Source organism: Episyrphus balteatus, chromosome 3 (assembly GCF_945859705.1).
Source record: "Episyrphus balteatus chromosome 3, idEpiBalt1.1, whole genome shotgun sequence".
NCBI classification, from domain to species: domain Eukaryota; kingdom Metazoa; phylum Arthropoda; class Insecta; order Diptera; family Syrphidae; genus Episyrphus; species Episyrphus balteatus.
The window spans coordinates 96,474,408-96,489,296 of NC_079136.1; the positions used below are offsets into that span (position 1 = coordinate 96,474,408).

Consider the following 14,889-nt stretch of genomic DNA (forward strand, 5'->3'; position numbering starts at 1 on the left):
AAACAATTCAAAAGAGATGAATTTTTTATGTATGGATTAAAATAAATCCCAATTTTGCATACTAAAATTTTTCGATAAAAAATATCGATACAAAAAATTCAAAAACTCTATCTTTTATCTATGTACCTACTTACTTATTATTTCTTTATTTCTTTAAGAGTTACTAAGTGTCTGCAAAGATAACCGTGAACATTAATTCCATTTAATTAGAAATCTCACAAGTTTAATAGACCAAGTTACAAAAGGATTTAAAGTCAATTCCCTGCCTTTAATTTTGAATTGTTATATTCAGGATTCAATATAAAGTTCAGTTTAAATGTGCAAAGTTTGGTACTTGGTTTGAAAAAAAAAAATGGTTTGGACGTAGTACACTACAACTTTTTGCCCTGCAATTATACTTTTGTAAAGTAGATTTTATTACAAATTATAAAATACAGTTCAAAACCACTTCAAAAAACGAGTTAAATGTTAAGTTTTTAATTAAAAAATAATTACTAGCCCGTATTTAAATAGACTAAAAAATCATCACTGTTGAACAATAAGTAACGTTGAACTTTAAAAACTTTCACATGCAGTGTATTCTTGACCCAACTTTTATTTTAAATGTACATTTGACGTGCGTTTTTTTTTTTCCCCTATTATGTGTATTTTTTTGTAGGGTCACTCCCTGATGGCGTCATCCAACCAAATTAGGAATGACATGTCTGAATGTAGCTCACCATCACCACCTATCTTGTCCTCATTTTCAAATGCAAAATAACGATGCCAAAAAGTCCACATAATCACATAACTTCTAACCTAAAAAAAATAAAAAAAAAAATAAAACTGGCCAAAAAGGACATTGCTCTTACATCTCTCTATCTATCGTTTTGATTCTATAGAGAAGTTGTATCCAGTGTCCATGTTAACCAAAAAAAAAATTCTTCACTATTTTAGAATAAAAGAGCGGGAGCAGGAGTATGAAGTCCAACAAAAAGTCATCAAATAAAAGTAAAATAAAAAAAAAAGTTGGTCTTGTGTTCTATTTCCTTTTATTTTTTGCTTTTTTTTATTCTACCATTTAACGTCCATAACGTGAAAATTATTCGCGCTAGATTTTCGTCCTCTATATATATTTTTTTTTTTTTTCATAACATTATTCACTAAGCTCTGGACTTGATAGTACTAGGTGGAATAATACCCTGTCATGCATCTGTCGTTTGGTAGTAAATTGTTCACGACTACAATAAGCGTTGTCCTGTGCATTCAACTTTAACGTATTTTTTTTTCGTTTCGTAACTGTTTGTTTTTTTTGTCGCCTCTTTTTATTTGAAAGAAATGGAAAATTCACCAGGATTTTAAATACAATTCAAATACCTACAATTTTCAAAAAAAAAAAAAAAAAATGCAAATCAACTTAAGTATCATTATAATGTTAATCAAACAGAACTGTTTGCTTAAAAATAGCACAAACTCTGACTTTGAGTAAACAGCCTTTGGCTTTTATTTATCAAACAAAACTGTTTAATTGAAAATATCCTATACACTTGTGTGTCATAATGACATGACAAAAAATGTATTTCCCAAGTAATAAGCCCTATTCTGAAATTCCACGTGCAAAATTTTTCACCCGAAATATTTTATTTTTTCAAGGGATGGGAAAAAACCGGCCGGTTTCAGTTTTTTTGCTTCGGTCAACCGGTTTTTTCGGTTTTTTGTCCTCCCGGTTTAAACCGGTTTTTACAAAAAAAAAACCGAAAAACCGGAAGAAAAATAAAATTTGAACAGAACAAAAAAAAGACCCGACGACTAACCATATATAATTATAAATTTTCATTCATATTCAGCTTTAAAAATTCCTCAAAACTCCTACTAAGAGTGAGTTAAGAACTCTTATAACAAAATCAAACTAAAAAAAGCTTTACTTAGGGATTTTCTTCGAAGATTCGCTTTTTTTTGGCTGACAAATTAGGTTAAATTTTTTTTTTACTGTCAAATCAACCGGTTTTTTTCCGGTTTAACCAAAAGGAAAAAAACCGGAAAACCCGAAACCCGGTTTTTGTACTCACAACAGCCATCCCTAATTTTTTCATCCGAAATTTTAAAAGAAATGTTTACTGTTTTTTTTTTTTGTTCGCCGCCAAAATGTAATTGAAAAATAAAGTTGGCGTTGGAACTTGAACAACTTCTCTCCCGGAATTCATAATTCGAGAAAAATGAAATTCAATCAGACTTATCGTGAGTTTCACGTGGAAATTTTTCCATCCGAAATATTTTTGTTCGCCCAGAATTCTAAAAGCTATCTTCTTGTTCACCGTAAAAATTTAAGTGAAAAGAGAGCTGTCGACTACCTCGCATATAACCTGAAAAAAAAAACAGAATACGGTGAATTCCGCGAGCGTAAAAAACTTTTCGCCCGGAACTCACAATATGGGAAAAGTGAAATTTAGTTCTTCCGGGGGAATCTTGTTCACGTGAAATTCACAATAGGGATGAATGTAATTCTACAAATTTCTGGTACCTAATGCAAAATAATTTTTTTTGTGCTATGGGGAGCACATTTTGCTGTCAAATTTACATAACAATATAATATTTACCTAGCTTTTATCAAATAACTTCAAATAAAACGTCAGAAATATAAAAAATTCCTTTGATTTAGTTATTTCAGGGAAGACAAAAAAAAAATCTATTAGAGTGAAATTCACCTTGAAGGTATTCAAAGAAATTCTGTTGGAGGGAGAGAGTTTGAATTTGGTTCTAGGGTGAAACATCAAAAAGGATGGATATCACACAATATGGACTTTTGCCATTAAAGCAGATATAGTTACTCATAGATATATGTATAGATAGTTTATACATGAAGTATAAGTTGATGATTGTGTTCGTCAGCACCATGATTATGCCCATCAGCAGATAGTAGATAGTATAGTTACCTTCGTCATGATTGTGTTAGCTTTCAACAGGCATGATATTATAACAAATCGAAAGAAGAGAAAGAATGAGGTTTTATTTTACGTTATTTTTTAAGACTGGTACAAAATGTTTCGTGTTGTTTTTTTTTTTGTATTTATTTTATTTTTCTTCTTGTTGGACTTTTTGAACAATTCGGAAACAATTTGTCATAGCAACCAACTTTGGCAGGATATTTGATGAAAATTCAACTAAATGCTTTGAAATTTTCTTTTTTTTTTTTGAGAACTGATTTGTCACATTTAAACTGAAAATTTTATTGGTATAAAAGAAGAAGTACAAAAAGGTAAAAAAAAACATACGAATAGAATTAATTTTGTGAAGAACGACTTCCAAGGTCTTTGACATCATTAGAATTATTGAGGATGGCGAATCGCGAATGTTTGTAGGTACAACTTGCGATGATAGTCAAAATTCTTTTTTTTTTTAGTCGCAAACATTGGTTACGCGTTAATTTTTCCATTGACGAAACCATAACGCTAAGGCTTTACACGTTTTCAGTCTGTATTTTTTGGCAATCGGTTTTAGTTGGAAATTTTCAACTGATCAAATCTGCTAGAGTAAGAAACGGAAAGATAAAATACAGCGCACAATGTCCTTTCGACTCGAATCGATTTCATTCCATTTATTTTGTACTCCTATATAGAGAAGAAAATGGGAAACTAAGATTATCAATATGAATATATAGAAATTTGTACACTATGTAAAGAGTGCATTTATACCGTACTTATCAAAACTTATTGTTAACGACTTAATGTGCTGAATTTATTTGTTAAAGCACAGACTTTTATGAGCTGAGTACAAACTAATGTACTCAATACAAGCTTTACGTACTGTTAACAGACTTTTAAGTACTAATTTAAGTATATTATGTAATGACTCAAAAATATTATGTACCCAAAACAAAACTTTATATTTTCAGTACAGAAGCTTTTTTACTCAGTATACAGATATTTATGCAGAGTTTTGTGTTCTGATTACAGGCTTATTTACTACGAACAGGCTTATATGTACTCAGTACGAAAGACACTACTCAATCATAACAGCAAGTCTGAATTCTGGATATATATCCGCAAAATTAAGCATTCATGTAAATCGGAATAATTATGTTCACACTGAATATATCCCATTTGCTCTCAGAAAAAGAAATGAACTGTAAAAGAAATGTACTGATAAAAGTAAATAAACTGGGTGCTTGGTTAGAAAACATTTTTTGACTTTGTTCTATAACCAGTAAAATAGAGCTTAGAATTATTGGGTACATTAGAATTATTGAGTACATTAGCTAGAATGACTATAGAAAAGATGTGTTTTAAATTAAATTCCCAACTTTTGAATATTAAACAAATTTTTCTTGCCATTGTATGCAACTTTTGTCATTTTTTTTTTTTTCAAACTACCTATAAAATTTTAAATGTAGTAATTTTGTTATCGTCAAATAAAAAAAATACACACCGTTTAAATTCGCCCATTAAGACTGTTTATTCATTAAACTAAAATCAATTTAAAAACAATCTCTAGTATCTACGAAACATAAAATCAAAACAAAAATTAAATTAAATAAAATAAATCGAAAAAAAAAATAAAATAATCAAAGTATTAAATAAAAACGTATAAAAGAAAATATTAATAAAATAAAAATAAAATAAAATTAATCAAAATAAAAAAAAAAGTTCCTGGCAACGCACAAAAAATAAAATTACAAAATCGAATTAATTTAAAAATGAAATTTCTACTAAAAAGCGTTTTGCAATTTATTGTTTTATCTTATATAAAAAAAGAAAACAAATTAAAAATATATATTTATCGTTAAAAAAGAAAAAAAAAAATAAAGATAATTTTCTTATTTCTCCATATCGTTTGAATGTCAATAAAATTATAACAAAATTTATATTAAACAAAAAACAAAACATGAATTCATGCATATCCTTTATCCTTAATTAATGTTATTTTGTTGTTTACTTTCTTTTGTTCATCATAATAATCAGATTAATTTTTTGTATTTCGTTTAAGTGTATGTTGTTAAATAAATAAAATTATATAAAATAAAACTTATAACAAAAATGTTTAAATTGCAATTTTTTCCATATCAAAAAAACAAAAATGAAGAAAACTTATTATCAAAAAAAAAAAAATAATAATAATAATACTCAGCCAATTCAGATTATTTGGGATGATTTAATATAAGTAAACAAATACATTCTCTGTATTTAAATAATTTGTGTTCTAAATATTATATTTATACATAATATATAACCTATCTAATAATAAAAGAAAAGATTGATGATATTGTTATATATCAACCATTATCTTCCATGTATTTTGTGATTGTTTCATGTTTTTGTTGTCAGAAAAATCAAAAGTTGATTTAGTTAAATACCTTATCATATTATAAAAATCAACAGAAAATTACAAAGCATTATGATTATTTTGCAAGACAAATAGAAACACAAACCATATAGATATTTTATTCAAGTTGTATATACCTAATAAAGAAATCTACTTATTTAATTTAAATTTATAACAAAACCTAATAGTTACATATTTTAGATTTATTGTTAATACAAAGAAAAAGAGACTATTCAGCTATCCGGAAAACCGAATACTTTATTTTATCTTTTATCAATTGTTTATTTTTTGTTGGCTTGCATTATTTATTTTGCTAAGGGTATTTTAATTTTACTCTAGCAAATAAATTGCAGTACAGTAAAAACAATGAATGCACTCTACAGGGTGATCCTTAATTGAAAAAAGATTGCCCCAAAGCTTCCCAATGAGCTTTCAAGTCGCACTTAAAAAATAAAAAATGCGTTCTTCATCACGAATTCTTTTTTATTATATTAACTTTCTCCAAAAAAAAAAAAAAAAATCAAAAAACAATATTTCCAAAAGTACAGCTGTAATTTCTTTCAAAACGATCTACCAGTAAAAATCTACGATAAAATTTCATCCTGGGTATTCACAACTTTATGACAAGATAGAACAATTCAAACAAACAATTTCAAACTGCACAGGTAATCATAGAACGAGTCATCATAGACAGCCCATGAAAAGACAAATCAAAGGGAAAATTTCATCAAGAGAAACAATTTTTTAAAAAAACACAAAGTGTCGCTTTTGCAAAGAAGGCTTTGAAATAAAATTAATTCAAAATGTATTTGTTTCCGTTGAACCTTGGAATGATTTTTCGCATGATGTGCTGCCCATGATGAGTTGTCCTCTTATGATATGTGCTTTGATATATTAGCTGGGCCTCCGATGACAGGCAATACCTTGAACAGCTATATAAAAGCAGAAATAATAAAAATGCATCAATTTATCTTTTCTTGGTTTTCATATCCCAAATTCAACGTTTTTAAAAAAGTATCCCAAATTCAACGTTTTTAAAAAAATTTCATTGGTTGGCCATCAACTTTTTTTTATAAAAAAAAAAACACCTTTTAAATCATGATATTCTTATAGACACTTTAGGTTCTTGTTTTCGATTTGAAAAGCAACATAATTGCGGGATTTCAATAGGATACCATTATTATTTCTTATTTTTTACAATACATCCACATTTTTTTCTAAACCTTTAAAAAAATACCCTTTCACATGAAAACAAATGATAAACTTATGTTATTCGTAATTTTAATGGCAAAGACAATCTTTTTTGTAAATTTCCTAAGGGTACATTTTTTTATACCTACATTCATTTAATCGGACTTTTCAGATTTTCATTATTTCTCCAAAAAAAAAAAAAACACCCTTCATCTAAAACAAGTAAAAAGATTAAAGACTGCTTAGATGCTTGGTGCAAAGTGGCAAATAAAACAATTTTACCAATTTTCACTGGTGTACCATTTTTGGCAAAGATATTCTGAATTTTTATTTTATGTTTTCTCAAAAAAAAAAAAAAAAAAAACACTTTTTCGCTCAAGATTATTTTATGGACTGTTTAAATTCATAATCCTTACAAAAAACGAAATGATTTCACAAAATTAAAAAAAAAAAAAATTGTCAGCTGTTATGAAACCTTTCTTAAACATTTTTAGAACTTCCTTGTGTTTTCTTCATCTAAAAGCCTCATTCCGAATTACAACAGTGTAGGTATCATGTTTTTCACTTGAGTTTCGGTTATATTTTATCTGCTGTAGTTAAAAACAAGCACCTATATTTTAAAATGGGGTTAGCCGTGAAGTTAAATGTAAATTTTTTAAACGAATCAGCTTTTAAACAATAAATTCCATTAGTCGTGAAAAAAAAATATATTTCGTAATACAGATAATTAACTTTTTACAGAAACAACACTGAAACACTTAAACATACACTACCTGACATTTTTTTTTTATTTTCTAAATTTAATAATGCACTCTTATAATAATTTAATATTCTGTCAACCTCAATAACAATTAAGAAAAAAATAAACATACATAAATAAAAACAAGCAAAACAAAGTGCATTAAAAACATCAAAAAATACACTGTTGATTTTTAAATAAAAGATAAATGAAACATAGAGGCCTTTGTGTTTTAGAAATGATGTAGAACAGGATATAACAAAATTCAATTTAATGCTCCATTGAGTATGAAAATTAATACTTTATGACACTAATTTGATTTAATTTAATTTTCAATGAGAAACACGATTACATATTATTATATTATTCAAGTCGACAAGGACTCATAATATAATATGAAAAGGGGATATTTATTACGATTTTATTTTAAATATAAAAGATTTCAAGTGATTGCAATTTACATAATAGAACACTATATTGGTATGTATATTGTACAATGTGTATTGTGTATACATGATGCGGTGTGGAGTAAGAAATTAAATTAAATTCAATTTTTCATCAATATTATATTTTATGATGTTGAAAGAAAAAAAAATGAATCTAATAATGTTCATAAAATTAATTGATTCAATTTGATAAAAATGAATTTATGCTTAGAACGAAAAAAAAAATGAGACAAGGATTGATGAAATTTAATTAAATTCCGACATTTCAGAATGAATTTTTAATTTCAATTCCTACGTTTTTTAGTATGAAGGTTTTTTTTTAAGCTACTTTTAGTTTGGTAAAGAAATATATGGGGACCTTGCCCTCTTCTACTGAACTTGTTTATCCCAAAGAAAAGGGGTTCTCTATTTCAAATCAGCCCTCTCGTAAGTTATAAGATTCCAGCCTAAAAATCGCTTCCCTTTTGATAAGGATAGATTCAAGTCTAAGATGATCAAAAAACGCTCTGAATTTTATAAAAGATTGCACAAATGCACAAGCTTGCTTTGAGACTACAACTTGCTTAAATTTAAAAAAAAATATGAAAGCGATTGGTAAAAATTTACTTAAAACATAAAATTCGTTAAATCAGTTCTCTAAAAGAAAAACTAAAATCTTTTCAGATGAATTTGAGCTCAAAATAGAAATACAAAACTTGATTTCTTCTTCTTCTATTAATCCTTTAAAACAAAAAAATATTTAAAAAAAAAAAAACTTACAAAAAATTTTTAAAAATCCAAAAAAAATATTTTTTTTAATTTTTTTAAAAATAATCTGCCAGAATTGTTTTTCTTTTTTATTTAATAATCTGGGAACTTCGGAATATGCTGCGGTTTGGGTACCTAATTCAAATTTTAAGGATCCCAAACATAGTAATTTTCTATGCCAAGGGTTTTTTTTTTAAATAAATAAAAGAGTGATTGCGGAAATTAGTTAAATAATCACATTACAATAAAATAAAATGTGGGCTAGCTCTATATGCTCTCATTTCCCGTGTTGATTTTTAAAACATTTTGTTGCATTTATTAGTCGATAAAAATGTATACCTATTTAATACCCATATCTATTTTGCGAAATGAAATTCTCTTGCCATCCCTTGAGCAAAGTAAAATCGTAATTCATAAAACTAAATGAATATGACGAAATATTGTTGTTTCCTAGAAGTTTTCTAGTTGCAAATTTATTCTTTATCTTTATACTCTCTACTCTAAATGACAATAAAATCATTCACAATTTTTGTCAAAGAATTTTTATTTTTATTACTTATAAACCTGTTTTTTGTTTTTTTATTTTAAACTCCGTGCACTTAACTCTGTTATATAAATAAAAACGTATATTGCATTTAAATATTTTTAATATAATTATAAATAGTTAATTTTTTTGTTATTAAGAATTTAAAGGGCTATGGTACTTTGTTTTTTGTTTTTAATTTTTTTTTTTCTTTTAAAATACGATGTTATATTACAAACAAATACTTATATTCAAAGCCAAAAAATAACTAACATTGAACAACAAAAACAAATAATATAAATCTAAGAATCAATAGTAAAATATACCTTTTAAACAAAAAAATAATAGCATAAAATAATTAAACATGAATAAAACTACAGTATATAAGCATTTTGGGGGTACATTTAAATAGTAAAGAAAATATAAATAATATTTTAAGAAATAAAAATAACAACAAAATAAAAACTCGAGACATCAATCATAGAAAAAATGAAAAAAAAAAAAAACAAAAAGATTGCAATTTAAGAAATTTTTTATTACGAAAACCAGAAAAAATTTTCCTACCATATAATAAAAATATAAAATAAAATATGATTTTAACAAAAAAAAAAAAAATAACGTAAAATCGTATTTAGTTTTTTAAGTATGTAATTGTAAAAAAACAACAAATAATTGAATATCTAATATATGAATTATAAAAAATAAAAACAAAAATCAAATAAGAAATAAATATCATGTAAAAAACTAAAATTAATAAATTCGTAAAATATGTGAAATGAAATTTTAATGAAAAAAAAAAACAAAGAAAACAAAATTTAAGTTAAAGTTAAACGAAAAAACTAATGTTTTCACAAATAAAAAAAAAAATAAACATAAAATTTTAATTGTTTTACTATCATAAAATATATATATAAATTTATATCAATTTTGTGATCGCTACTAAAAACAGAAAATCAAATTTTTTTCAAAAACAACAATTACAGAAGTTCGGAATTAGAAAATACATAACAAGATATATTTTCTGGGAACTTTTTTGCGCGTGCACACTTTTCTTCAACCTTTGTCTCTGCAAATTTTCCTCGAAGTTTAAAAGAAAACAACTTCAATTATTTTCTTCTAAATTAACCAAAAATAATAAAACAAAACAAATTATATCAAATCTGGTGAGTTTGAAAACTTCAAAATTTGTAAATCACTTTGTTTATGTTAGTGAATGTTTCGTTTATTGTTTTTGAATGATATATTATTCTTTTCTTTTTTTGTTTTTTAATATTTATCAGTTAATATTCTGGCTAAGGGAATTACATATTTTACTCAATTATTTCTCATAACTATTAAAAATATATTTTAAAAAAGCTTTTACATTTTTTTGTTTTAATTGTCATTTAACAAATTCCTGGTGCAACTGTCATTTTCATAAATCATTTTTCAACAAGAAATAAAAAATAAAAATTCTTCACTAATTTTATTTGCACGTAACAACTGAAAACATTCATTAATCTTTCAACAAAATTCTTGCCAATTTATAAACATTTTTTATTTTTTCAAAATTTTCTTTTCATGTATTTTCATAAAAGAAATACATATCTTATACAAAAAATTTTAATGCACATTTTTTTTTGTAATAAAGAAAAAGTTTAATATTAAAAATAATAATAACAAAATAATTTTGATTTTCAAACTAAAAAAATCTGTATTGTTGTTTTCCTGGCTCCTTTCTTTTTTGTTTTTTAGTAGCGAATTTTGTTTTTTAAGTATTGCTTTAAATTTTTATTTTAATGTAATAAATTTTACTTTACTTGTTGGTGTATTAAGTAAAACAAATTGCTGTATGATTTCCGAAACAAAAATTCAACTAATGATATTTTCGTCAAAATTGGTATATATGTTGAAAGTTTATATTCCTATGCATGTATTTATTACTAAAAATATTTTTGTGATGGCTGTATTAATAATTTTTCATGCATTTTAAAATATTGTTTTAAAAAAATATGGTAACGGTGAGAGCGAGCTAAGCAGAAAAAAATTCACGCCATACATAAAGATATAATGTTTTCAATGGAAATGGCTAATTTTTTTTTAGTGAAATTTGTTTTCATCGTAACTATGTATAAGCGCTATTTTTGTTTATTTAGAGATAGTTTTTTCTATTAGTTTTTTTGTCCAAGCATGAACCTACAAAATGGATAAATAATAAAAATTAATTTAGTAGAAAATAAACAAAAAAGACAAAAGGAAGATAACTTCGGACCAAAGTCTCCAAAACATATAAATTACATATATTTTCTTATTTTCGAGGAAAAATCAAAAAATTTCCTCCAAATTCATCGAATGATACATCAAAAGAAAGGTCTCTTTTAGCTCTATTCATAACAAAAGTTGCTTGGAGGTTTGGTTGCTGATTTATTTGCCTCCAAACATTTTTATTTTTTGTTTCATTCGGAGGTAGATATCTGCGGCCAAAAGTCTCGAAACAAATGTTGGTTTACCAAAATGAGTTCTTATTGAAAAGTTTTATGCAATTAGATAACAAAAAATTATATAATTTTTTTTTTCGTATTTTGAGAATATGTCAACCCCTTGCCGAAAAAAAAAATGCAAAAGAAAAGCTCTTTTCAAAACTGAAAACCAAAAGTTTCTTGGAAATTAGGTTGCTGATTTATTCGCATGTAAACAATTTTTTTTTCATTCGGAGGCAGATATCTGCGGCCAAAAGTCTCGAAACAAATGTTTGTTTACAGATGAATACACTGGTCGGCAACGGATAGGTATAGAGCAAGAACCAAACCCTACTTTTCGAGAGGAATTTTGTGTGCTGAGTCCGTACTGAAGTCAAAATTTCACTGGCACGTCACGTTTTTGAAATAATTGAATATTAATAGGTCAAAAACGCGTGTTTTTGGGTACATTTGACATCGAATTGCATCACCGTTAATTTTTTTTTTTGTAAAACTACTTATGCAATATCAAAACGCCATATCAACACGTCCTAAAGGTATTTATATTTTTTCAAAATTATTTTTTTTTCTCAAAGATATTGAAAAAAGAAATTTATGATAGATATCTCAAAATCTTGATTATTTTTTTTCAAAGTAATGAATGGTTTTTTGAATCAAATTCCATCTTGCGTCTTCTGATTTGGAGCAACATATTACGGAAAATATATATTTTTGACTAAGGACCAATTTTTCAATAGTCAGTTAAACAGTCAGTTAGTACTTATTCCTAAGGATAGAGAAAAAATCAATTTTTCAACAGGCAGATATAGCTTATTCCTAAGAATAAATCTATCTGCTTCTTTCAGAGACGAATAAAATTATTCAAAGGAATAATCTCAATAAAAATATTGTGTCAGTTGTCAAAGCTGTTTTGAAAGAATTTTGAAAAAAATACAGTGGAAAACAAGAAAACAAAAACAATCATGTATAAAAATGACGTTTAATTTTAAATATTTTTGAATTTGACAATTTTTTTTTGTTATTCTGTAGAATAAATTATTCTTGATTGAAAAATTCAATGTTTTTATCTGATTGTTTATGAGCCTAATAACTTTATTCGTCGAACAGTTAACTGACTGTTTATTAGAAGATTGAAAAATTGGCTCTAAACATAAAAAAAAAACTCAATTAAAAATTAGTTTTTGAAGCTTTATAGCGAAAATAGTGATGAGTATAGCTCAAAAACTAGACGTGATAGTGTAAACAGTTTTGAATTCAGCACACTAAAGTCAATCAAAATCACCTTATAAAGTTCTTGCTCCCGACTTTTTTTAGTTTTTTGCCGACCAGTGATATCTCCTATTTGTAAACATTTTTATCCATTTTGTTCAAGAATGCTTGAAATCTCCTCACCTTCATCCCATTATCCTCTTTTTATTTCCCTATTCCGTACATTTTGTAAATATTTTCGATAAACCATTTTTTTTGTCATATTTTGATCCACGGTATTAAATTATTGTTTTTTTTTTTATTATTTATTTAGAGTGCAAGGATCCAACTTATCTTTTCAATGGAAAATGCTATACCAAATGTCCTGAGCAAACATTTGCTATTAGTGAAGTTCTTCCTACCGAACATGATGCCTTATTCAATGATCTCGATGAAATTCAAAAACATATGAAAACACGTTCAACACTCGATGAGGCTTTATTGGACGATGGCAGCTTAAAAAATATGTGTGCTATTTGTGATAAGAGTTGCCTTCATTGCAGCGGTCCTAGTCCTGCACAATGTACGGCTTGTTTCCCCGAAAGTCGACTTAAGACAGTCAATAACCTAGAAGGATTCTGTTTTGTTTTTGCCGAAAGGAGTTCAGGTGATGATAAAACAGAATCTAAGTCGAATTGGAAATATGTTCCTGCAGTATTTCTATTGTTTTTCATACCACCGATGGTTATTGTTGTTATTGTAGCTGTATCAATGATCGTTCGCAAAAGATTTACATCTAAAAAAGATTATATGTATAATAGAGTAGCATTTAATATAGCAAATGAAGAAACTCGAGCTTTGACAGCCGAGGAAGAAGAAGAAGCAAACGCAGATCAAAGTAATTCTGATAAATTTAAAAGTGAGGATCTAATTATACCTAATAGAGAACAATCAATACCTAGATATAAATTGGTTGTTGATAGTGAGTCTTCGGATTCAGAAGAGGATATATTAAATTTATCAAAAACATAATTCCATAAAAATGAAAAATGAAAAGAAAATTCCATTATAGTTAAATTAATTTCTTTTTTATATACGAAACGTTGATAATAATAGTTTTTTGGTTGTAATTTATTGAAACGCTTGATCTTGTTTAATTTATTGTTATAAAGTGTCACAAAAAACTTAAAATTATTTTTACACTAAAATTTATATTTTATAAAATAAGAAAACGAAACAACACAAATTTTAATGTTAGTTTAAGTGAAATTTTAGAGACAATAAAGTCCAATTTTTAACTAGATAAATGAATGTGTTTTTTTTTGAAAATATTTAATTGATATGAGAGGTAAGTTCAAGTAAGGAGTTGTAAATTTAGAATCGTTACTAGAAAATTAAGACATCAGAGGAAAGGTCTCTTAAAACTCTGTTCATAACTAAAAAACAAAAGTTTCTTGGAGGTTTGGTTGCTGATTTACATATTTCCAATCAAACATTTTTCTTCTTTCTTTTCCTTATACTCCGAAAATTATATCTTTTGATCAAAGTCTGGAAAAAAGTTTTGGTTTGCTGATACGATCTAACATTGAATAGGGCTATGCATTCCGGTAAAAAAATTACAAATTAATTTTTTCAGATTTTTGAGAAAACAATCAAAGTTAACCCCTTGACAAAAAAAAATCCATTTTGTGGAGTGGGACATCAAAAGGTGTCTTTAAGGTCTATTCAGAACTGAAAACTAAAAGTTTTTTGGAGGTCTGGTTCCTGAGATATTTCCAACCAAACATTTTTGTTTTCTTTCTTTTTCTTACATTCCGAATCTGATATCTTTTGACCAAAGTCTCGAAAAAACTTACAAATTATTTTTTTTTTTCAGATTTTTGAGAAAAAATCAAGGTTAACCCCTTGCCAAAAAAAAAATTCAATTTTTACAATTTCCTCCTAATCCATCGAGTGGGACATCAAAAGAAAGGTGTCTTTAAGGTCTATTCAGAACTGAAAACTAGTTTCTTGGAGGTCTGGTTCCTGAGATATTTCCAACCAAACATTTTTGTTTTCTTTCTTTTTCTTACATTTCGAATCTGATATCTTTTGACCAAAGTCTCGAAAAAACTTACAAATTATTTTTTTTCAGATTTTTTGAGAAAAAATCAAGGTTAACCCCTTGCCAAAAAATTCAATTTTTACAATTTCCTCCAAATCCATCAAAGAAAGGTCTTTTTAAGGCCTTTTCGAAAATGAAAACTAAAAGTTTCTTGGAGGTCCAAAAATTTGTTGCCTTTCTTTCTTTTCTTTAAA

General features: G+C 26.4%; 1 protein-coding gene across 6 annotated transcripts in view; it reads left to right on the forward strand.

Moving 5' to 3' along the window:
- LOC129914753 (furin-like protease 1) overlaps positions 1–13,847 on the forward strand; it is a 354,485-nt gene extending 340,638 nt beyond the window's left edge. For all 6 annotated transcript variants that reach the window (XM_055994116.1, XM_055994114.1, XM_055994117.1 and 3 more), the window contains one exon: positions 12,926–13,847. In XM_055994116.1, coding sequence (XP_055850091.1) covers positions 12,926–13,623 — 698 coding nt within the window. In that variant the 3' untranslated portion in view covers positions 13,624–13,847. The remainder of the gene's footprint in view (positions 1–12,925) is intronic.
- The last annotated feature ends 1,042 nt before the right edge of the window (positions 13,848–14,889 follow it).